This window comes from Vigna unguiculata, chromosome 6 (assembly GCF_004118075.2).
Source record: "Vigna unguiculata cultivar IT97K-499-35 chromosome 6, ASM411807v1, whole genome shotgun sequence".
Classification (NCBI taxonomy): Eukaryota; Viridiplantae; Streptophyta; class Magnoliopsida; order Fabales; family Fabaceae; genus Vigna; species Vigna unguiculata.
Genome location: NC_040284.1, coordinates 30,385,659 through 30,411,727, shown reverse-complemented (window position 1 = coordinate 30,411,727; position 26,069 = coordinate 30,385,659). Strand labels below are relative to the sequence as shown.

At 32.1% G+C, this 26,069-nt stretch overlaps 4 protein-coding genes across 4 annotated transcripts; 3 read left to right on the top strand and 1 right to left on the bottom strand.

The window, feature by feature from the left end:
- Positions 1-956: 956 nt before the first annotated feature.
- On the top strand, positions 957-5,493 carry LOC114187566 (protein NRT1/ PTR FAMILY 4.6-like). Its single transcript, XM_028075841.1, has 7 exons — positions 957-1,046; positions 1,391-1,505; positions 1,595-1,715; positions 1,792-2,009; positions 3,433-3,876; positions 4,032-4,159; positions 4,365-5,493. Exons 2-7 carry the CDS (start codon positions 1,503-1,505, stop codon positions 5,233-5,235), a joined length of 1,785 nt encoding a protein of 594 aa, XP_027931642.1. The 5' UTR covers positions 957-1,046; positions 1,391-1,502; the 3' UTR covers positions 5,236-5,493.
- A 1,016-nt stretch (positions 5,494-6,509) lies between these two features.
- On the top strand, positions 6,510-7,920 carry LOC114187200 (oil body-associated protein 2B-like). The gene is made up of 4 exons (XM_028075378.1): positions 6,510-6,844; positions 6,935-7,017; positions 7,109-7,223; positions 7,504-7,920. Exons 1-4 carry the CDS (start codon positions 6,562-6,564, stop codon positions 7,758-7,760), a joined length of 738 nt encoding a protein of 245 aa, XP_027931179.1. The 5' UTR covers positions 6,510-6,561; the 3' UTR covers positions 7,761-7,920.
- A 5,710-nt stretch (positions 7,921-13,630) lies between these two features.
- On the bottom strand, positions 13,631-14,086 carry LOC114186618. The gene is made up of 2 exons (XM_028074573.1): positions 13,969-14,086; positions 13,631-13,892 (listed from the first exon to the last, which is right to left on the bottom strand). Exons 1-2 carry the CDS (start codon positions 14,027-14,029, stop codon positions 13,720-13,722), a joined length of 234 nt encoding a protein of 77 aa, XP_027930374.1. The 5' UTR covers positions 14,030-14,086; the 3' UTR covers positions 13,631-13,719.
- Positions 14,087-16,972: 2,886 nt separating this feature from the next.
- Positions 16,973-24,142, top strand: LOC114188268 (integrin-linked protein kinase 1). Its single transcript, XM_028076856.1, has 12 exons — positions 16,973-17,469; positions 19,407-19,481; positions 19,591-19,686; positions 20,365-20,450; positions 20,537-20,657; positions 20,769-20,848; positions 21,650-21,712; positions 21,845-21,951; positions 22,123-22,208; positions 22,638-22,759; positions 23,262-23,373; positions 23,740-24,142. Exons 1-12 carry the CDS (start codon positions 17,155-17,157, stop codon positions 23,842-23,844), a joined length of 1,368 nt encoding a protein of 455 aa, XP_027932657.1. The 5' UTR covers positions 16,973-17,154; the 3' UTR covers positions 23,845-24,142.
- The last annotated feature ends 1,927 nt before the right edge of the window (positions 24,143-26,069 follow it).

The window sequence follows — 26,069 nt, the reverse complement described above, 5'->3', positions numbered from 1 at the left end:
AAAAAAGAAGAAAAGATCAAACGGTAAAAATTAGCACAAAAAAATCGTAAAAATAAATTGAGTGTAGAAGATAAGTGTTTCACCCCTATATCCGAAACAGAAAACTTATAGATAATTCTCTCATTGTTATTTATTTAAAACTCTAAAAGAAACTTATCGAGTTTGGGATAACTTTTTATCTCATCTAGAAGGTTTTGCTATCGTATTCAATTCTCAATATCAGCTGTGTAAGACCTGAACACCATCTTAAAGGACGTGTTCGAAGTGGTCCATCTTCTATTATTACTCCTCTGCCATTTTATCTTGCGAATTTAAGAAACGAGAAAAGAAAAAAAGTCTTCTTACATAATTCATTTATTATTCTGCACATCCCATATATATACACAAGTAAATATACAATTTTTTAATTTATCAAAATTATATATACTTATTATATTCTCTTATTTTGGTTCTTCCTAATTTCATTCCTTAGCTAAACAATGTGAGAAATTTTGTCCTACAAATACTAGTTTGAAAAAGGTAAGCTTATGCAGTCAAAGTGGAAATTAATGTTTAAAGGCTAATAGCCTAATACTCATATGTCAGCATATTCGAAAGAGGCTGCAAATTGTTTCCATTACAAATTTTTAGAAAAGCATATAAATGGGATCGCCATAACATTATTAACTATGTTTATGATATATCTGTCATGGCACTCGTATATTATCACTCAAAATTATATTATAATTGTAATTTTTTTATATTGGAAAAATAATATAATAATTTTTCCATGTATAGTTCATATCATATAGTTTTTTTATTAAAAGAATTTTTCTCATTTGTTGTGAACAAGTCCAGTTATCAGTTATAATTGTTAGTTACTACGGTAAGATACTATTTAGTATTCTTTGGATATAACGACCTAGGACTCGCCCTTTTGTTTTGATTCTTTGTTGAGAGTTAAGTACGCTGTAAACCTCGAAATTTCCGCTTCTAAAATCGGCGAATTTTGTCACCAAAGCATGTTGCTGCCAATCAAAGACGCCAAATTCTGTCTAAATAAATAGGTTTGTCAGTCATCCCTCATCATCATATGTAAAATACTTTTTATTTTTTTTATAACATATTTCTCTATTATTCTCTTTAAGCCAATCTTTGTTTCGATATGAACATTTAATAATTGTTTAAAATAACCAAAACAAGGATTTGAAAGATATTAACATTTGTAAAACTATTTGTCTCGAAAAATAATGATATTTTGAAAAAAAAATGCTTTTACATTTATTTGATATGGTTCTTTGTTGACTTTCATTTTTCTTGGGATGGAGCACTGCAGGAGTGTTCCCTTGTCTTTCTTCATTAATCTTCTATACACTAAGAAACTTTTATTTTGTTTTATTTGTATTAATAGAATTGAGTGTATATATAGAGAGAGATACTGATCTTCCCAACCACCATTGTAAATCTTCTTCTCAGTCCTGCTCTTTCTACAGAACCGCTCAGTAAAAGTTGTCTGCATAATCATGGTACCTATTTTTTCTGTGTTCTCGTGCCTCTGCCATTTCGGCTCTAGAGTTACCTTTTCTTCTTTTTTTTTTCATTTTTGATCATGCAGGAAAGGTCAGTGGTTGTAAGTATCGAAAAGCAGATGGTTGATGAAAATAAAGAGGATTGGAAAGGAAGAAGAGCTGATAAATTAAAATACGGGGGAATGAGAGCTGCTGTGCTGATATTAGGTAATGAACAGTGGTATTAATAAGTGAGTAAAGTTAAAGTTGATTATGACATGAAGTTATTTGAAATTGGGCGCAGCTATGATTAGTTTCGAGAATTTGGGAACATTTTCTCTGGCAGTGAACTCGGTGCCGTACTTCAGTGGGATCATGCATTATAGTATACCAGATTCGGCTAACATGCTCACCAACTACATGGGAACTGGTTACATACTCGCTATTCCGGTCGCAATTCTTTCTGACACATGGATTGGCAGATACACATCTGTTTTAATTTCTGGCCTCTTTGAGTTTCTGGTAAGCTCCTACTTCACCATCTTACTATTTCTAATCATTCTAATGGATAACTGACTTCTAATAATTAAATTAAAAAAATGAAGATTAAAATAAAAATTAAAATTACCCTGGAATAATTTTATCCTTCTTGTAAATTAATTTCTTCTTGTCTTTAATTAAGTTGTTTGTTGATTTTTGAAATAATTATTTTAAAATATATTATCTAAAATTATTTAAATTATTTAGGCAAACATATTATTGTTATACACTTGTTTCAAACATTTACGAAAATATAAATATAAAAAACTCTTCCCGAAGTATTTGATGAAAAGGTTGGGTTTCATATGGGCCTATAGTCTATATTTGCTATTTTCATCGTTCTTTTTAAGCTTTACTCACCGATTCTTTTTTTTTTTTTTTCATGAAAACTAGGTTATACTGTGCTAAACTATATAATAGAAGTTAGTTTGGGAGAAATATCTTAAATAGATATACAACGGAAATAGTTTTGTGATTATTTAAGATACTTGATGGAAACAAGATTCAATAAAAGAAAAAGTTTCATTTTTTGTTAAAAAATATAACTAATTGCGGGAAGAAAAAAAAAAAAATCGGTGGGTTAAATGCGAGCACTGGTGTGAAACGCAGCATATGGCCCCAACAATTTGTCAGGTTAGGGCCCAACAATTTGTCAGGTTAGGGCCCCAGCATATGGCCCCAACAATCGGTGGGTTAAATGCGGGCACTTCATGCATCCACCCTAATTTTCAAAACAACCATTTGAAAAAGTGATTTCTAAATTATTTTTCAAAATTTACATAGAACAATTTTTTTTTAAATATTCAAAACATAATTTCTGGAATAGGTTTTTTAGAATAAAACTTTTGGAATGAGATTTTCGAAATAAATTTTATTAGGACTCATGAAATACATTTAAAATAATTTATTTGGAACAGAATTTCAAATTAAGCTTTTTAAATATATATATATATATATATATATATATATATATATATATATATATATATATATATATATATATATATATATAAAATAGTTTAGAACGAGATTTCCGAAACAAACTTTTGAGAAATAAGTTTTCTCTCTTACCTTCCTCCGCTGTAACGATGATGGCACAGCGGTGGCGTTATGCATTTTAATTTTTTTCTATCAAGATAGAGTGGAGTTAATAATAATGAGGTGCAGGAAGAATTTTCCCAAAACGTTAAAATCCATTATGAAAACTTGCTCAATTGAGAAACAGTGAAAGGCCCAAAAATCAACCTGAACTCACTAGCAAGATTCTTGATCAAATTCCATGACCAGCAATCAAAATTCAGAAACACAAAGTTAATTAATAGATAATAATTTGCACAGTTGTAGATAGGTTTGTAACTCAGAAATGTATGATTACTGTTAATATGCATTTATGATGAGGTTGTAGGGACTTGCATTGCTCACAGCGCAAGCACACTATTCCAGCCTTAAGCCACCTTCTTGCAACCTTTACGTCATAACTTCTCACTGCAAAACACCCAGTGGTGGCCAAGAAGCTCTTCTGTACATTGGCCTATACCTGTTGGCTTTTGGAAGTGCAGGAGTGAAAGCTTCCCTGCCATCACATGGTGCAGACCAGTTTGATGAAACGGATCCTGAAGAAGCAAGGGCAATGTCCACCTTCTTTAACACTCTCTTGTTGGCTGTTTGCATAGGTGGTGCTGTCAGCTTAACCTTCATCGTATGGATACAAATCCACAGGGGCTGGGCTTGGGGCTTTGGTATTGGCACCATAGTCATACTTTTGGGTGTCATTATCTTTGCAGCTGGATTGCCACTATACAGATTCCGTGTTCGTCAAGGAACAAATGATATCATTCAGATCATACAGGTATCACGTAATCCGTGCTTCATACAACATTTTTTCATAAATAAACTCTAGTGCTTGTTAAAGGGACTTGAATTTGAAATGATTTAAATAATTTGAAGCTTTAGTATTGCATTGATGAAGCTGTTTGTTCTAACATCTGCTCATGCATTTTCCAGGTCTACGTTGCAGCGATCCGCAATAGGAATCTTCTTCTTCCTGAAGATCCAGCAGAACTGTATGAGATTAAACAGGACAAGGAAGCTGCTGAGAAAATAGAGTTTCTACCTCATAGAAACATTCTCAGGTTCAATTCCTCTCTTGAGTCTAACATAATTGCATCATGTCACTTGGTCACAACTCACTACTCACAATAACTCACTAGTAGTAAAAGTGTTAGAGTGATCTTTTGCAAATATAAAGTGTATATCTGCTAAAGTTTCATGAGTTTCATGGAATATCACTCCAATTTAAATTTATTCTGATTCTAAACTGAAGTTCCCTTTTCTCAGGTTCTTAGACAGAGCAGCCATCCAAGTAAAAGATGATGTGGAATCTGAGAAACCACCAAGCCCATGGAAACTTTGTAGGGTAACCCAAGTAGAAAATGCCAAAATTATTCTTAGCATGATCCCCATATTCTGCTGCACCATTATAATGACCCTTTGTCTAGCTCAGCTACAAACCTTTTCAATCCAACAAGGCTACACCATGGACACCACTTTCACTAAGAATTTTCAAATCCCACCTGCGTCCCTTCCAATCATCCCAATTTGTTTTCTAATCATCATTGTTCCAATCTATGACCGCATTTTTGTGCCTGTTATGCGAAAAATCACGGGCGTTCCTACTGGGGTTACTCACTTGCAGCGCATAGGAGTTGGTCTTGTTCTCTCTTGCATTTCAATGGCTGTGGCTTCAATTGTAGAGGTGAAAAGGAAAAGAGTGGCCAGAGACCACAACATGCTTGATGCTGTACCAATACTTATGCCATTGCCTATAAGCACATTTTGGCTCTCTTTTCAGTACTTTATATTTGGCATAGCTGACATGTTTACTTATGTGGGGCTGCTTCAGTTTTTCTATTCAGAGGCACCTAAAGGTCTTAAGTCTACGTCAACCTGCTTCCTTTGGAGCTCTATGGCACTTGGTTATTTTGCTAGTACCATATTGGTAAAAAGTGTGAATGGAGCCACCAAACATATCACTAGGAGTGGTGGCTGGTTAGCCGGGAACAATATTAATAGAAACCATCTAAATTTGTTCTACTTGTTCCTTTCCATAGTGAGCCTGATCAACTTCTTTATCTATCTGCTAGTTTCAACGAGGTACAAGTACAGGTCTCAAGGCCCTTCAGTTCCTGCTGCCAATTCAAATAAGTAACGGGGAACAAAAAAGAGAGAACTACTTGTTTCTTTTCTTCATAATTTTAAGGGAATGGTCTCTAAGAGATTCATAACCAATGTGATCTGAAACTATTTCCCTATGCCTTTAGGAAGAATTAATTTCTATTTCTAGTTTGCTTTTCACGGCTTCTTTTCTTTCTTTCAATCTTACCTCATGGCTGACCAATTATGTAGTTCTGTTCTGTGTCTTTTTCTTCGTATTATACCAAAAGCAATAAGATATGCATGAGAAAGACGCTCCCTTTTTTGGTTGGTAAATTAAAAATCACTCGATCAACAATAGTTAATACAGCTTAGCACCACTAGATATTCAAATAAAGCATTTAATGCAAATTCAAATTTTAATTAACCTTAATCATCGATATTCATTATAACATAATTATATTCTACACATTTACTTCCCAAAGAAATGGCCTCTTTATATTTCTGATACTTTCGAGATATATAGACGACAAATATAGTGTAAAACTGTTATAAAAGTTAGGAATAAATATTGTTGTGAAATGCTTGAAGAATTATACGATCATTCTAACTGTTAGTGGGCACCTTAGTGCTTGTTCCTCAATATTTCTTCCAAACTCCTCCAACTCGTTGTCCTATATTTCCAAAATTCACACCTTTACTGGATTAAATTTAAGAGTTCTACCGTAATTTTCTTACACAATAATATGATATTCAGAATAATCACCTCAATCAACTTTAACAAGATTATTTAAAATCTGACCCTAAGTTAGTCTCTTCCAGAGAATGTATATATCTCTTACTTTTACGTCTCAAAGAGACGAAGTGAAGAGACTTGAGCGCCAGATTATCTAATACGCGAGATTTTTCTATCTTAGTATCAAATCAAACTCTGCAAGAAAGTAGCGGAGAGTTTTTGAATTCAGACCACTAACTTAAAAACTGCACTACTAGTGAATCCAATTTCGAGATGATAGCGAGGAAAAGCAATCCCCCAACAAAATAAGCTTACTTAACAACTTACTTATTAAAGTTTTAGAGTGTCATACTATATTTTTGTGATAGTTAATGTCTTGGCAGCAGATTCTCTCTGAACTCAGCCACGTAATCATCGCTGCATGTCCACGTGGAACCAAAACCTCTACTATTAGGCACGTATTCTTCGATGCATGTCCGCGTGGAACCAAAACCTCTACAATCAGCCACGTAACCATTGCTGCATGTCCGCGTGGAACCAAAGCCTCAACCCACGTTCTCCATCTTCGGGTTATATATACGAGTCACGATGGGAAGACATCCCACATGCTCTAGAGAGGAGACTGAGTTAAACTTGCAATAGGTAATGGCCTCCACGGACAAGTCACCGGAACCGACGCCGGCGAAGGGTCCGGAACCAACTCCCGGAAAGGCGATGGGAGTAGGACAGCATATGATCGACAAGGGTGCAATGATGATACAGTCACTGGAGCCCATAAAGCAGATTAGTCACCACACGTGTACCTTCGCCATCTATAGTCACGACATGTCTCGCCAGATAGAGACTCACCACTACTGCTCCAGGCTCCACCAAAATTTCATCCAATGCGCCGTCTACGATTCTGATAAATCCGATGCTCGTCTTCTCGGTCTTCTTCTTCTTTTCTCTCTCTTTTTGTTTCAACTCTCTCAAAACTCGATATCTGATTTTTTTAATGTTTTGGTTGTGTGTTTGATAGGTGTGGAGTATATTGTTTCTGATGATATCTTTGAAACAATGCCACCGGAGGAACAGAAACTTTGGCATTCTCATGCTTATGAGGTTTTATTCCCAGCTTCTGCTTTTCTTGCATGTGTTTTTTTCTTTGGAGTTGAAAATTTCTGAAGGATGATTTGGACCGTGGACCGTGCAGGTCAAATCGGGTCTCTTGGTGAACCCCAGAGTTCCAGAGCTTATTGCGAAGCCGGATCTCGAAAACCTAGCCAGAACTTACGGCAAATTCTGGTGTACGTGGCAGGCTGACAGAGGTACGCATACATGAAAATAATTTGATACTTTGAGTTTTTTTTTTAAAGTATTTAATTAAAATCTCTCATCTTTCGATGACGCATCATTCAATTGCAAATTATTTGTCTTTTATATACATACAATAATGAATCGAAATAGGTGCTGTGTTTGTCTGATGTCTGTATAGTTTAATGTTTTTTTAATAAACGAGTGACATAATTTATTTCAGAGACATTTATTTTAAATTTAAATATACTGATCGAATGGGAAGATGCATGTTGATGAAAATTAGAAATGCAGGGGACAGGCTTCCTATGGGTGCACCTGCGCTGATGATGTCTCCACAAGCAGCAAGTCCTGGTGTAGTGAGGGCAGAGCTGGTGCAAGAGAGGGATGCGAAGTACGGTATTTGCTCAGAGAGCCTGAAAAGCTCAAGGGTGGAGATTCCTGAGCCTGAGATGATCAACCCCTTGGCTGACTACTGGAAGCAACATGGCAAAGGATTTGCCATTGACATCGAGGACACTGAAATGAAGTTGAGGGCACCTTTTCCTTGACTCATCTCTTTCTCTGATTTTTTAGCTAATAAATCAGACTTATGCAATTTTACATTTAAGGGATAAGCTAAATAAATGTCTGTCAAGTGTTTCCTCTACCCAACTTTACATATATATGTTAATGCCTTCTATCTAAGCTTAATAATGTCTCTTTTAATCACAACTATTTGTCAATTCAATTCAAACATCGTGAATGACACAATTATCTTTTTTAAGATTGATTGAATTAACGATCGTGTATCGATGAAAAAAAAATTACGATAAATTATAATAACATTAATGGAATATACGACTTATTTTATAATGCGAGGAGTAGTATAAACTTGTGCTCACATCGATATTAATGAGAATATGTGTTTGATTCCTTTCTTGCAACAAGAAAGTTTATGAAAATAATGAGTTTACAGTAATAGTTATTTTTATTGCACATTATTTGAGCCCAACATCAGAATAGGTTTGAAGATGATAAATGAGAGTGATATAACACCTCATGCAGCGGGTGGAGGAGGTGGAATTTCATAGAGGGGAGGACCGTGATAAGGTCCTGAAGAAAAAGATCCATAAGATGAACTCAAACGACGAGGGGGTGGTGGAGGAATCTCATAAAGCGGAGGACCATGGTAAGGTCCTGAACTGAAACCATGATGAGGAGGTGGTGGTGGCGAAAGCTCGTAGTGTGGAGGGCCACGATAGGGTCCGGAAGAAAATGTTCCGGAAAATCCACCACGGTGGTTTCTTGCCGAAGGAGGAGGTGGACGCCACAACTGTTCGGAGGCGGCGTTTTCTGCAGCAAGGGCAGAACCTAAAGCAACGACACACAGAAGTGCCACTTTCAAAGCACTCTCACAAATATTTCTCTTAGCCATCATCATCTTTCCTTCAAACTTTTGACTCTGCTCCTTATAACGTCAGAACCCATTCAATGGAACTGTTCACAATCAATTCTCATTAAATATTTATATTAATTTTCTGTCATCATACGTTGAATGTAGCTTGGACTTTTTGAAACTATTAGTCAATTAAAAAAAACAATAATTAATAATAATTATATATGTTGTGTCATATTAATAGTTATAATAAAAAATATATACAAAATTAATGTGTTTCCTATTATTCAATCAAAAAAAAAATTGTTCAAAAAGTGTGAATTAAAATATTTTTAGTCCGATTCTATATAATACTCGTTTTTAAAGAATTTTCTATTTCCTTTCTTTTTTTTAATTTCGGTATGATATGTTTTTTTTTCTTTAATTGTACCTTTATTTTTACTTTATTTTACACTAAAAATTGCTTGAAAAAAGAAAATTAAAAAGCAATAGGTAGTTTATTTAAAATTACATTAAAATATAAAAATTAAATGTTCGAGTGAGTTTGATCGAAACAACCCTAAACCACTATTACATTAAAAAATATAGGGGGTCTAGTTAAAATATTAGGATATTAATCATAATTTGATATTGTAAATAAATACTTGTTGTAAATGTACTTATCTCTCTCATTCGTTGTACTATAATTCCTTGTGTAAATTTATTTCCTCATAAATATTTCCACCAATTCATTGAATATAATATTAATAGTTGCAAGCTTTCTTAATATTTAAGCAGTCCCATCCATGTACAATAATGTTTTTTCATCCCTATAAACGTCATGTACCGCACTATCTTAATATTTTTTATTCTAAAATATAGGCAAACCTTTTGAATTAATTTGTTAATATATAAAAATATGTAATTAAGTTAACTAAAATGATATATATGCTTTGATTTTAAATTAAAACTAAATATAAATTAAATCACAAATCAACAAAAACAATTTTATCTCATTGAATGAGAACATATATTTGGATACGTAAATATTTTTTAAGAAAATTAGGATAATTATCTATTTTAATATTGATTTAAATGTATTTAAGTATTTTCATGTGTTATTCCATTTCCATAATTATGATTATTATTTATATTCTTAAAAATAGTTTCAAGTACAGTTAATTGTTTTGGATTTAATATTTAAGTAAAATATTAATACATAGGGATTTTGTGTACTTATCTCTTTAAGGTTATATATTAAATAATACTCACATTTTTAACTTTTGAATGAAAGACTTGCCTCCTTTATATTTATCACTAGTGCAGAATTCTCATTTTACCTCGCCTTATATGCCTCGGTTGGTCAGGAACCGAAGCATATAATGGCGCGGTGGCATTTTTGCAATTTCAGCCAAGTTTTAGGCCTCGGTTCTCCAAATACCCGAAGCCAAAAAGGGGTATAGGCCCCGGTTCGCCCAAAACCGGTGCCAAATGGTGGTATAGGCCTCGATCCAGTTAGACCCGAAGCCAAAAAGTGGTTGGACGTTGGCTGTTTGGCCTCGGTCCAAGGAGACCCGGTGCCAAAAAGGGGGTCTATGGCTTCGGTTACCCTAACAACCGAAGCCATAGGGTTTATTTAGGGTTCGAATTTCGCGAACCATTCTTCTTCCCCTCTGCAACTCCTTCCCCTCGCTCTCTCTCTCGCGCACTCTCTCTCTCGCTCTCTTCGCAAAAATGGCTTAAGGTTAAGCCTCGAACTGTTCCTGTGACGATGAAGTTGAGCCCGTGACGATGAAGTTGACGACGTCGTCAGGGGAGCAGAGGTTGAGCGGCACGGCGGCGAACTGGGTTGTGGCGCCGCTCTGGAGGAAGAGGACAGAATACTCCGGCGAGATCTGGAGGAGGGTGCGAATACTCCGCTCATGTCAGATCCGCCCCAGTTGTAGAGCTCGGATTGGGCACGGAGGAGAACCTTTTCCGGGAGGGTGGCGGGGCCGGCGGCGAAGTTGAAGACGCGATCTTGGGCATGGGTGAGGGGTGGGGTTGGGTGTGGAGTTGGGTGGCGCATTTGATTGATGTGGTTTGAAGAAGGTGGGGCGAGGGGAGGAGAGGCGGAAATGGGTGGTGCGATGATGATTGCGGGAGATGAGGTGGTGGAGAGTGGATCGGCGCCGGAGATGAAACTGAGTATATGGCACCGGTTTTGAAACAACCGAAGCATAAAAGTGGGTATATGGCTTCGGGTGATAACCGAGGCCAAAAGGGGTACATTTTGGCCTCGCCCCAATATGCCTCGGTTCGAGACCCGAGGCAAAATGTGAAAATTAACCGGGGCAAAAAGCCCTTTCTGCACTGGTGTATTCTTAATTATATGAAACCAAATCTATGTTATTTTTATATGCACATTCACCTCACCAAAGTTGTAATAAATATAAAACTTGTATCCTTTATTTATTTTTTAATAAAGCGGCACCAACCTCTTTTATTTTTTTTATATTTTGAAGTTTTTTTAGCAAATATTTAATTTTTATTTTAAAAGTTTATATCTGTTAATTTCTTTTGCCATAATAAATACAAGAATAAGTATAAATTTAAATATCACTTTTTAAATTGAAGATGTTCATTCAGAAAAACATTTATCCTGATGTTAACTCGTATAGATTAAGTCCATTCTATTGAATTTTGATAAAATTTTGTCGACATTATATTAGTCTTCGACATATATGAAATGAAAAGTGATTTCAAAAAAATTATCGTATTAATAAATATTCACAAGTAATCATACGATCTAAAATTTAATGCAAATAATTAGCTTGATCATTTAAACGAAGCTAAGATTCACTAAATATATACATGATATAAAACTAAATATAACAGAAATTAGGACAATAGAAATAAAACATACATGTATTTTAAAATTCAACTGAAACAATTTTAAATGAATTACAATAATATTAGTTTAAACTATAATTTTTTAACTTAATTCAACTTTTAAAATAAATTTATAAGATGATATTTGCATTTATTTATATATTTTAAAATTATTTTATAAAATCTTTAATAAAATATATATATATATATATATATATATATTAAAATTACTTTTTGTACAATGTTTTAAAATTTATTAATTAATTTTCTTTATCATCCAATAGGATGTACTTCTTATGTATCCGAATTTGATCATAAGTTACAAAAATCAATCCTTGTACGAGGTGGCTAACTTGAAAAAGAAAATAGACAAAACCAGATAGGTAAATAAGTGGACAATAATAAACAAATAAGTGGAGAACTGCGTATTACTTTTCGTATAATTTTTTAAAATTTATTAACCAATAATTTTTGTATCATTTGTGGGATGGGATGTACCTCTTATGTATCCCGAATTTGATTATAAGTTACAAAAATCAACCCTTATTTCTTGCACTAGGTGACTGGCTTGAAGAAAAAAAAATAGGCCAAACCAAATAGACAAACAAGTGGGACACAAAGAAAAAAAAAAGTGTGAGTTGCTTATTAGTTTTCGTAAAATTTTTTAAAATTGATCGATCAATCGTTTTTTTTTATCGTCCAAAGGGATGCACGTCTTATGTACAAAAAATCTGATTATAAGTTACAAAAATCATCCCTTATTACTTCAAAAGTTGGGCTAAGCACCACCAAAAAAATTCTATAAATATAAGACCTTGGACTTTTATTTCAGGCATTGAGTGGAGACAAAAAAATGTAGCATTAGGATAAATAGGGTCTGTGAGGCACGAATGAGGTGTTCTTAGTGTAAATCTTATATGTAGACGTTGCTCAAATGAGATTGTAATATTCTATGAGTAGCTGAATTTCCTCGTGTCCATGTTTGATGTAATCAATTCTGATTATATTCATTCTACTTTTTGAGTATTTATCTTTGCTTTTATTCAATTGTTTGTGGTTTAATTTATGCTTAATGATGACTTGATCACTCATTTATTTAACTAGTTTGAATTGAGTTGGGAAACTGATCTCAAACTGTGATCCAATCAAATCATCATACTTGTACTGGTGCTAATTTAATTTTAAGTAGTTAGAGGGGATGGTGAAGGAGAGAGTCCTACACATTAAAGCAAAAGATTCATTCTACCAGAAGTTGAGGAATCACACTGGGTTTGAAGTCCTTAGGTTCTAGTATATTAGGGATGAACCTAGATCTATGTAGAAAGAGTACTCCCAGGACATTGAATGATTTGCATAATAAGTAAACAAGATGGTAGTGGTGTAGTAGAAGATGAGATGAAATCAATTGACAGTCCCTGCTTCACTCAATCTATCTAAGAACTACCATCTAATTTTACTTGCGTTCTTTATCAAAACCAAAAACCCAAAAATTAAACTATCAATATACTTGCTAAATCCTCGTGGATATAACACTTATTGATACTATTAAGTACCAGTACACTCTGACTAAGAAATGGTTGTTGTGAAACAGTCACCAATAATTTTATATTATTTAATTTTTTATTTTTAATCTTATAATTTTGTTTTCATAATTTTGCAGTTTTATATTTTTGTAATTTTGCATTTTTTTTTATTTTTAATTTTAATTAAATTTAAAAATAAACTTTGTTAAATACAATAAATATTTGAAATAGATCTGTGTCATGAAAGTCTTGTGTGTGACATTTACGCTAACATTACAAGGTAACTATCACAACACAAAGTTAACCGTCACACTTAATTGTAGAGACTCAATTGAAAAATTTTAAATTTTTTTAATAGACTACAATGATGTATAGATTTATTAAGAACTCAATTGAAAGTTTCCAAATCTCCAGTAGACTAACAAAAGTCAAAGTCGTAAAATCATTTTAACTTAAAAATCTACTTTTTTAATTTTTAAGAAATTATAAGTTAAGAGTTTATGAAATTCACCAAATCTCGTTAAAGACAAAGTCTTATTTAAAATTGACATTAAAAATGAGAGTGTAAACTTTACAATTTGGCATTGCTTTATTAACTCTTGGTCCTTCAATAAATGTTCATAAAAAGGTTTTTAATGCGAAAACGTAGTTATATATACGCACAGAGAAGGAAGTTGAAGATAGAATGTTATTAATATTAAGTTATAAAGTATTATGCATCATTATTTGCCTTGTAACCCAAAGCAAGGAAGACATAGCCTAGAAGGGTTTGTTAACGTTTTGTTGTACATCAATTTTTGTAGAATCGCAGTTGCAAAGGCAAAATCCGCCAAGGCACAGCGCAGGGCAATGTGGGCGGTGACTACAAGCTTTCGCACAATCTTTGTCCTGTTTGCACTGGTCGCCTCTACCAAAAGCTTGTTGCATAAAACCTGAAAATAAGAAAAATATGTATTCATTCCTGCATTTTGAAAAATAAAGTTGCATTGGAAGAAGGTGGGGAAATACCAGATGCAACCAGAATTAGGAACACAAAGAGTGCCACTTGATGAACTGAAACTTTCGCCATTGTTTCTTCAGGATTTTGCTGCTGCAAAGAATATGCTGTTTTATCTTGGATTGGGATACAAATGCTATCACATGCAACATATTTATCCTGGTTGAGTATCTCAGTTCATTTAATAAATATATCAGTTTCTCAGTTTTTTTCGGATACTCATGATGAAGGAAACTAAATGTGTTTGGACCGTTCTCATCTTAAATTCAGGATTATTAATTATTTCGGTGGAAATATTTATTTATTTGCTTTTTATCAATAAATATTACTTTTTAGTATTTTTGTTAATGGAAAAATGAACTCACAACTTTTCTCCTCTTTCTTTCCTAATTCATCACAGCACCAAATATTTATTATTTGGTTATCGTTATATTATTTTTAATCGAATAATTATTAGATAGTGTATAGCTTATTTATTTTGAAGATTCTTTTATATCTTTTGTTTTAATAAGGTCTTATAAAGAAACATATTTTTGGTAATTTTTATTTATTTATTAATAAATTATTTTTATTAAAATAAAAAAGTATATTATGACATAAAAATTTAAATTTTGTATCAGATTAACATAAAATTTTCAACTTATGATCTATGAGATATCATCTATTAAAATAAATTCGTGTAGTAAAATATTAATTACCTTTTAAGTATAAAAAATTGTAAATCTTATGTTATTACATACACTTTAAATATGTAAATAGTGATCATGTTCATTTTTTTTTAAACAAACTGATAAAATTTACTTCTTGCAAAAGGTTATTAAAATATCATTTCACAATAGATAAAATCACATTATTAAATATTATATTTCGGTATTTTGTTGTTATATTTTACTAAGTTTATATTTTTATTATTTCTAAATAAGTTATACATACATTTTATAGAGATGTGGATTCAGAAATAATGGAATCAATTTAAATTTGTATTTATTGTCTTAACTTTTGAATAAAGACAACTTAATAAATTCAAAGGTACAGTCGTATTAATACAAAATGTTAAAATGTAATAATAATAATAATAATAATAATAATAAACGGCTACAAATATACATACCATGTTTAATCTGTATATGTATAATTTATTTGAACAAAATTTCCGAACACTTTTTTTTTCTTTCTACAAACTAAAGTGATTAAAATTAAAATAAATAAATAAATTTATCTAAATTAACTTTATCTAGAGTCATTCTTACTTTAAAATATATATTTTCTTTAGTAAGTGTTTAAAAGAAGTTTGTCGACGCAAAACGTAACAAAAAACTCTTGATTTCCTCATATCAAACCTTTATTTTTATTATAAGAACCAATATATGGCAATGAGATTAAGTAATCATGATGATAATGGAGAATTTCAATCAAACTTTTGATCAATTTATGTAACGGAATAATGGTGCCAGCATATTAAAATGGGTTGAACGTTATCAAATTCAAATAAAACAACTCCAAATTAATAATGAAAAGGAATTTCATCAAAATCAAAGAATTTTCACATCAAAGACTTAATGATGCAAAACATCTCAGACATGTATGATGCGAAAAAAAAAAACAAAAGATTTTACAAGAAAAAACATCAATATAGTATAACTATTTTCTTTTTCAAATAGATCGATCGATTCGAGAAAACTTACCTATATAATAAGTAGTGTTATCTTGACACTTAATTCATAATAGATTATTTTAGAATCACATGACTTAACTCATATTATATTTTGAGTTGAATTTGTCTACATGATACAATTTTAGTTCAATATATTTTAAACTTAAAACATATTATAATAGTACGACTTTAGTTTAGTTTTAGTAAAAGTCCTACCAAAATGATATGATTCCAGTTTAAAATATTTTTATATAAAGTTATATCACGTTATCATGAATTCAACATTAAAAATGTTTTAAACTAAAATTGTACCATCTTAAAATAACATTTTAAAAAGACTTTGTTATCATCTCTAAGAATTTAAATTCTTATATATTTTCGTAATCTCCATAAATTTTGAAGAAACTAGGTACAATATTCATAAAATTGAATATTTTTGTGATTTGTTTTCAAAAATTACATTTTAAACATGGAAAGCTAATATTCGGATTTATACTAACAAAAGTTTCCTATTTCAAATGGCTCCTAATAGAAATTTTAAGGCGTAAGTAATTATTTCAAGAATATAATTAATGTCCATAACTATTTTATTAAAAAAAGATTAAAAATGAAAAAAAAAATTAATTTAATATTTTAAATTTGTGAGTACATAAAACTCATAAATTATAAATTCATTTCTTTATAAATAATTTAGTGATTAATTTTTATATATTTAAATAAATTCAACATAGTCTATAATTTTGATAAAATTTTAAATTTTTGTATTATTTTGAACAACATAGAGATACATAAAAACCTAAACAATAATAATTATGTTCTAAAAAGAAGTATACATAAGAAAAAACCAAATAAACCGACCGAATTATTTGCTTGGAAATAAAGCTTTTGGTTAATGTTGAAAAGACATTTTCTTTGATCAAATATATATTAATCATTAAATAAATTGTTAGAGGTTGGTAACTTGATCGTATATAATAAGCAGTCGTTATCACGAATAATTCTCCATTAAAAACATATGCAATCAATTTCCTTATTTTTCTCTTTGCATTCTTGTTGTAATCTAACTTTCAAAAAGGAGTACTTGAATTTCAACATTACAGGCGGAAAGAAAAAAAGAAACATGTATCAAAGAACGTCCATTCCACTCCGTGTTACACATAAGCAACGGTCAAGATCTTCTTGAATCTAACCTCACCAATTGCATCCGCCGCCAGCGGCACACGTTAGTCATATATATCTTACCCTGCGCCGTGTTGGCGCGATACGTTGGCATTGAAGCAGACGCGTGACGCGCTTAGCACAACGCGTACAATCCACCGCGTATTCGGAAAGCCTGAAGTCAAACATTTCCACGTTGGATTACGCTGACAAAAGTGAATCTTCGTCATCGATCACAAGCGGCTCGTCGGACTAGTAAAATTTTCAAAAGCAAAGTGAAAAGAGCTTGCTTTATCGAGTTTTCGTCCCGTTGAATCTTCCATCCCCAAACTTCAAAATCAAATCTTTCTTGATCTGAACTTTCTTGGTTGCTTTTCTTTACGCCATGGAGTCCAAAAACCCTGCGAGGTTTACGCTGGGGAAGCAGTCATCGCTTGCCCCAGAACGCCACAACGAAGGAGCAGAGCCTCAAAACGATGGAGACGCTGTTGATCAGGGTGTGAGGTTGATGTACTCGGCGTTCGAAGGGGATGTGGATGGTATTCGCGAGGTGTTGGAGTCTGGTGTGAGTGTGAATTACAAGGATATTGATAATCGCACTGCTCTTCATGTCGCATCATGCGAGGGCTTCACTGATGTCGCTGATTTGTTACTCCAAAAAGGTGCTGAAGTTGACGCTAAAGATCGATGGGGGAGCACGGTAACTTCACTCTTTTTCTTTTTAATTCGTGATCTTGTTTAGTGCCAAAAGTGATTGTGCTTTGATGTTTGACACGGTTTGTTGGTATTGCTATTTGCGGTTTTTAGTCGGACAAAGATGATAGCATTTACCATAGATTTCATAAGAAAATGTCCTAGGTTTGGCTTAAGCGTTCAGGGTTGTTGTATCTGGATTTAGTGTTGTTTGATTAGTCAAATGATGTCTCGTGTAGCGTGGATTCGTTCTGTGAAATGTAATGCCTAAAAAAAGGATTGCGTGTAGTGGATTGTAGAATAAGTTAGAGGCATTTTTCGTGAACATGATTGTTGTTGCAATTTACCCGGCGGCTTGATTAATTGTTTAGGCGTGCATTTCTTCGAGCAAGTTTAAGATAAGTTCTCTTATCAAAAGGAGATTGATGCCTTCATCTTAGATTCTATTAGGAGGTGAGTGTAAGCCTAACTCATCTAAAAAACCCGAAGAAGATTCTTCCACCTTATATACTGGAAATTGGTCTTTTTTCTAGTTAACTAGAGATCTCCAACATGTGAGTGGTCCAATAGAGACTCAATTTGATAAACTTTAATATATGAGTTTTTAAGTTTAAGTTGTTACGATAAAATCGACTTGTAAGGTGAAGATTGTTCTATTGATTTTATTTATAATCAATGTAAGATCAAAAACATTCTGTTGCCACAACAATTTATTCTGAAGGTTATTAGAATCTTACTATTCACGTTTCAAGATTTAAATCCTATTCAAAAAAATTTGACTACATGTTGACTCGTTTCATAAGATGAATCACAAATGACATGGAATCTCACATTTCACTAATGAATTAGTGAAACTTTTTCATCATGGGTGTAAATACCAGGGTTCAACCACTTTGTTAATTGAAGAAGAATTGAAGAAATATTTTTGAACTTATCCTATTTGATTATTTTTCTATTTTGTTTATAAATCTCTTAGTCAATGCATGCACTCTATCAGACTATTTCAATGTTTATTTCCATTCTTACAAAGTAAAGGTATCAAAAACTCTGATATACTAATAATTATGTTTTATGAGACTTGTGGTTAAGTTGTTTTATCTATTTCTAGTTTAAAATTATTAGACTGAACTCTATAAATAATCTATATGATGCATTATTTCTCATTGGCTTTGAAACTTACAATGCAAAGCAAATTATGATTCATAATTCAACAAATTAGCTTGGTGATGATTAAATGTCAATTTGATAACCTTGTGTCTAAACTTAAAGTGGAACAGATGGTGTGCACTAGCATGCATCTGTTAGGCAGTGTTTTTATCCGATTTTTGACAGAAGATACTTCTGATGCACGTTGACTTATCACTTGCCTGCGTGAAAAGTTAGTATGATGGGAGTAAACATCAAGAGGATATAAGTAATATATACTTTAAAAATAGGACTGATCTTGTGTTGCAGATTGTATTAGGTTTCTAATTACGTTCCCCTTGAAGTGTTGTGCTATTAATCGTGATTGAGTTTATCCTTAATTTAACTCCGAATGAAGTGATGAAAATATTCAATTGTATTGTGTTTCTTCTAACTTTCTTTTAATAATCTTGTCTTATGCTCCTTCTTTTCCTCTTTATTAAAGAATACAAAATGAACTCTTATTATTTGATTAAAGTAATAACGGGAGCTCATATACATATAGAGTTTACCAAATTGATAAAAGAAAAAGATACAATTGTATCATAAAGAATAGAAAAGGGATTGTATCATAGAAGGATAACAAAAATAATACTAGCCCATCTATGTAATAACTAACTAATTATCTCTAAAATACTCTTCTCTGTATTCTGTAATTACTGTTCATGGGTCTTCTGTATGGGCTTCCTTTGAAAATAAAATACTACTAATAGATATGTAATCATGGGACTGATTATTAGTTTTGCATCTCTTTAACAGCCCCTTGCAGATGCTATTTTTTATAAAAGAAATAACGTGATTAAACTATTGGAGAAGCATGGAGCAAAGCCACTGGTATGTGTGTGTTTAGGATTGTAAATTATCAAGTTATTGTATCAGTTTTAGCTTTTATATTCTGCTTCTGGATGTGATGTGAATACATGTTGTGATTATACTGTTTCAGATGGCCCCTATGCACGTTGACCATGCACGTGAAGTCCCAGAGTATGAAATAAATCCTAAAGAGCTCGATTTTAGCAACAGTGTGGAGATAACGAAGGTAAAGGCTTTCTTATTATTTTTTATAATTGTTAGTTAATGTCAATTACGTCATTAATTCATCAGAAATTCTCTAAGGACATTGGTGTGTTTGGATGTGGAATTTGAGAAAGAATTCAATTTTCAAGTGAACTTAAAATATCATACATCAAAGTGACCTGTTTGGATATAAAATCCAAAGATTTTTAAGATAATGGGAATTTTATAATGAGGGAGTTTCAAATAAATCCTAAAAGGAAGGAATTTCAAATAGCACAATATGAAATTTGAATATGAAGAAAATTTATATTACTTAATCAAACCAAAGAGTTTGAAATATTCAAACAAAGTATTTTAAAAATGAAGGAAATTTAATTCAAGTAATTAAAGTCCTGCTCATTTTAAAATTTGATGAAATTGAAATCCTTATCTAAATGTCAACTTATTATCCTTCATTAGGTTTATGACACTAGTTGGTGATTTTGCAAGTTTTGTTAAATAGCTATAACTGTACAGTATTGAAACAAGCCAATTCCTGTTTCTCAAGGAATTTGACCACTATTGAATATCCAGGTCTAGCTTGCAGATTCTCTTAAATTTTCGTGTTTGTGTGTACATAATTACTTAATTGCGTGAATAATCTTCAATTGTATTGCTTCTAAATGATTTTTGTTTCTGCTAATCTTTTCTGAATTTGCAGGGGACTTTCTGTAGTGCATTGTGGCGTGGAACAGAGGTTGCAGTAAAAAAGCTCGGGGAGGAGGTGCTTAGTGACGAGGGGAAAGTGTGAGTTGCTCTCACAAACCTTGCGCAAAAACTGTTGCATTTTGTTACGTAATTTCATGATAATTAATTTACTTGATCTTGCTCAGGAAGGCTTTCAGAGATGAACTTGCCTTGTTCCAGAAGATCCGGCATCCAAATGTCATTCAATTTCTGGGTGCTGTGACTCAGAGCAGTCCAATGATGATTGTGACAGAATATCTTCCCAAGGTTTTTTGTCCTCCAGCTGCATGAAACATGATTTCTTGGGATGTTTGTTGAAGTTAAACAGTAATGTGACAAAATGTTCCTTTCTTGATCTAATTTTGCCATGTCGTGCAGGGAGATCTTTGTGATTTCTTGAAAAGAAAGGGAGCTTTGAAACCATCTACAGCTGTGAGATTTGCGCTTGATATTGCTAGGTATTGACGACACTCATGCATTGATTTTATCTGGGTTCTTCTGTTTGCAGCATCTAGTCTCACAATGAGCTCTCTTTCTCTCTCTCTACCAGGGGGGTGATTTTAAACTTCTGTGATTTTATTTTGATTGGTGCTTATTAGTCATGCAAAAGATCAGAAGAGCACATAAACTATAGTATATTTTTTATTATAAAAGGCTTCAGATTCCTTGCCCTAGTGGCTTGATTTTCAATAAAGGAGAAAAGAAGAAGAATTTGTCTGAGAAACTAGAAAGTAACAAACTGAAGATAAAATTAACTAAAGGTGTATAATTTTTGTCATATATAGTAAATAAATAAATGAATATATGGATAACCATTGAAGTCTGTGCTTAATTAGGTTATATAATGATCTAATCCCTTTTGCCAGTAACATAACTGCATCCATATAGAGAGAAAAATCGAATAGGATCTTAGTGGCTAAATGGTTTTGGCTCACAAACTGCCAGTCATTTCTATATGACCCACCGAGACAAAGTTATTAATTTGATGGAAAGGTATTCAATGTATTTTTGAAAGCTACCTCCCTCATTCATGGAATTTTGTTTTAGGAGTTTTATGACTGTTAACATTTCTCATGGATTCATTCTTGCTGGAGGAAAGTCTGTGACATGTTAAACACAAGTTCTCAAAATCCATTTAATGGAAATTATATTTAGATGAGACATTTGTTGGGTTCTGATAATGATCTCTGCTCCCTTTTTTATTTATCTTTTGTTCTATTAAGTGTACTCAATACCATTTTTTATTTGAAATTATGCAGGGGAGTGGGTTATTTGCATGAAAATAAGCCATCACCCATTATTCACCGTGATCTTGAACCTTCGTAAGTTTCTTTTGTTCGGTTATTGTTTTTTCCTCAATTTTATATTGTTTTATGTGAAGTCCGTGTGTGTCTGGTTTAGTGGCTGATACAGTCTACACTTTTTATCAATGTTGCTTATGAGTAAGCTAACAGTAATATATTGCGGGATGATTCTGGGCACCTAAAAGTTGCAGACTTTGGGGTTAGCAAGTTGCTGGCCGTTAAAGAAGACAAGCCTCTAACTTGCCAAGAAACTTCCTGTGGGTGCTGCTTTTCTTCAGAACTGTCATTAATGCATACTTGAAATATTGAATTATCTGAAATGCTGTATTCTCTTTTTCATGGGGCATTTGAGAATACTTTCACTATTGTGACATTTTCCATGTCCTCTTGATTTTCTGAAACTGGGAATCTTTTATTTTTGCTCATAGGCCGGTATGTGGCTCCGGAAGTTTTCAAACAAGAAGAATATGACACCAAAGTGGATGTGTTTTCATTTGCACTAATTCTACAAGAGGTAACTTTATTTTTTCCATCTATGCTAATAAAAGCTATACATTATAGAATGGCAATATTATCGTTGTTATTGTTGCATTGGTCCCTTTATTTTTGTTTTATCCATATCCTGTATGAGACCTTTCTTGACTACCAGTTGAATTGACCTCTACATGGTTCATAGTAAACCATGTTCCCAAATGACATTTAAACTACATTCTTTTTCCTTGAAAATCAACTATGTAGAATTTTTATATCCTTTTTTTAACTTGGTTATTTACTTCTCTTTCCCTTCAAAACCCAATATTTCCAACAATATGATAGCATTCTTTTCTGCTGTCGAGTTTCTAATAATATTTATTGGTTTGATGGAATTATTGTAGCCTTAGTGTGAATGTTAAGATCCTAACTAGCTATTGTCACAATTGATGTTTCTTATGTTTATCTTTAGATGATTGAAGGGTGCCCTCCTTTTTCTGCAAAGCAAGAAGATGAAGTTCCTAAGGTGTATGCTGCCAAAGAGCGTCCACCTTTTCGAGCTCCAGCCAAGCGTTACTCCCATGGAATTAGAGAGTAAGTCATATATGTTTCTTGGGTTATTTTTTCCTGTTCAGTGATTTCAATTTCCTGAGAAAAGGTAAAAGGATGTTAAACTATTTCCTCATCTTAACATGCAACATACAATTTTTTTGTTAATAAGCTTTCTAACTAGGTATACATTTTATTCCTTATTTTTGCATTTTAACAGATAACTTACCTTCTTTTTTATTAATAGGGCATAAACTATTAATGTTTGGACAGTTACAGTTTAACAATGTTCACGTTTGTAAACCAACTCTTATTCTTATTATGCCAATGTTTGGTAAAAAGATACTTGAAAAGTTAGTTCAAAGTTCAGAAGTTTAAAAATTTGGAATTTATCTATTACGCTAGATCAATGAAGTAAAAGTATGACTAAAATTAGCTATTGAACTATTTAGCAATTTAAAATCACATAAAAAAGGTATGTTTAAATGTATCTTTATTTTTTTTTTTGTAATTCCATTTTTTAATGAATAATGATATATGTTTGTAGATTGATTGAAGAGTGCTGGAATGAAAATCCAGCTATGAGGCCAACATTCAGGCAAATTATAACAAGGCTGGAGTTCATCTACAACACAATCGGTCAAAAAAGACGTTGGAAGGTTATCCTCTCTCTTACATAACATTCCCCTCTCCCCTGCATCAGATATTTGTGCTTCTTCAAAACTCTGTTCAATGGACTAAATGCCTAATCTCTTTAAATATTTCATATTTTACAAGTTAAAGTCATTATTTGTCGCATGTTTAATACTATTCACTTGATTTTGCTATTTTAATGAAGGGTACCATCCATAATTTATCAGCTAAATTTACTGTTGGTTGTATGCAAATATAAGCAATTGGCAATGTACAAATTTTCACTAGCATTGTACTAAAAGTTGGCACTATATGTCATTTATTTGAACAGCTTTCTGTGATTACAACACATGTGGAGCAGTTGTAACATTGACAGTGTTTGTAACATACAGGTTAGGCCTTTGAAATGTTTCCAAAATCTGGAAGCCTTGCTAAAGAGAGATCATTCAAATGGAAGCAGTCGTGGTTCATCTCGCTCTAAATCCAGCAGAATATGAAGGAGAACACTGGTCTTCTCCTGTAACTTCAAACATTGGCGTAAAGATGAAGAACAACAAACAAATTTGATTTCTGAGTAGGGGCTTTGCAACTCTTTCACATGTGTATTTTTCAAGATTCTTCATGCTTCTCAATTATTTCTTTTTCAATTACATTGTGTCTGATATATATAAAATTGTAGTAACGTAAACACATTCTAGGAACTTGCTCCTTGTCATGTACATTATGTACTGTATTATTATGTACCAAGACAATTTTGTTATGTAATTTTTGGTTCTCACTGCAGAACCAAACAAACAGGAAGATGATAAATGATAAATAAATGCTATTTTTGTTTTTGTTATATAAAAAATGGTTATAGTATTAAAAACACTATCGTTTAATTTTTAATTTTAGAAACAATAACAAAAAGAGGCAATGCCATGACATGAGTAAATGATCATGGAGAAAAATAGTAGCACTTGGGATTTTGTTTAAATATTGTTTTGTAGGACTTCTAGAAAATAAAACAAAAAATAAGATAATTTTTTCGTAAATTAAACTCAGTCTATAATATAATTTGTAATTTTTTTTTTTTACATTACCTTTTAAAAATCGAAATTTTAACTTATGCATAAGTTTGTTTTAATATATAGAGAAATTGACTTTATAGTTTTTTCACTTAAAAATGTAGAAATGGAAATTTACCTTGATAAATCCCAAATACAGTTTGTCTCTGCGGAGTATAGTCATGTTAACATCAATGATGCAATGCAACAAGAGAAGGTATTTTAATTTTTATTCTGTGTCATTAGTGTGTGCAGGTAGTAATCACGGGGTGCAGGAAGTAAATATCTCATTTTAAAAATAAGGGTATGGGCCGTGTGAGGGTCTTTTTTCTCTGTTTTGGGTAGGTGGAGAATTGGGCTGGGAGACGTTGACAAAAAAAAACAGTTTTGTTATATTGAAGGGGTACCTGCACTATTCATACCTGAAACTTTGTCCTTGAATCATACCTGAAACTTTGTCCTTGAACATCAATCAGTGAATTCTCATATGTAGAATTTTATTTTGATTCATCAACAGCTTACATTATTATTTGAAATAATTATCAAGAGTGCTAATAGATTTGTTAAAGGAGAAATATAAACTAGAGTTCTCAAATATAAGTTATCAAAAATGCAATAATGAGGATCAATTTGTTTTTTACTAGTGATAATAATTTCACATAAAATATAAATTATGTTGATCTAATTATTAAATAATAACTACATACGATCACAATTATTTTCATAAAAAAATTTCCTAACATTAAATAATAATAACAAAGTCATCATATAATTTATATTTTTCTGTATTTTAAAAAATATACGTGTCTTGTTCTGGTCAAAAATTTATATGCTTTGACAATAAAGAGTAACTTTTTTCTTACTTAATTCTCCAAGAATATGTCCATTTGTAATCTTTTTCGAATCACGTCTCCTTTTAGTTTATATTAGACGAAAAATTGCTTTAGTTTTTTTTAACTTATTTTTATATTTAGTGTGGTCTCTTAACTTAAAAAAAAAAAATCTAATTTGGTCCTTTAAATTTCTAAAACTAAGTTTAGCTTAGTTTTTTTTTTTTTTTTTCTGTTATTATGAAGTGGTTACCTCGTTAGTGGGTACACATAGAAAAATGTTGATATGATATTAAATATTTGAAGAGTTTGTGATGAAACCATAGATAGAGAGAATTCAAACAAATAAAAAGAAGGCACCTCTTGTGGTCCTTACAAAATAAGATGATAAACTCAAGAAACTTCAATAAAGAACATGAATTAAAGAATAAATACCTTTTAAAAATAAGAAACATTATTTTAAATGTGTTAGAAAGTTCTAAAAGCTTCTAGCATATTTTGTGACAAGGTGGCTAAGTGTCATGGACTAACTCCAACTAATACTAGTTAAAGTTAGTTCACACACCTAATTGTTTTTTCTATCACATGACATGATGATAAGGAAGTTGCAATCTCATTTTCATTTCATGTATCTAGATTTTTGGTTACCTTAGTCTTTTGGCCCATTAGTACTTTACTTCTCTTTTTAAATCTTTGGAAGCTTATTGAACATGCTTTCTTATCCTATAAAAGGCCCCTCCATATTATATTTTACATACTTTAAGAGAAACATAAAACAATACATCTTTATTTGTATCTTAAAATCTGGATACTCTTAATCTAGATTTCTATCTTTGAAGAACTTAT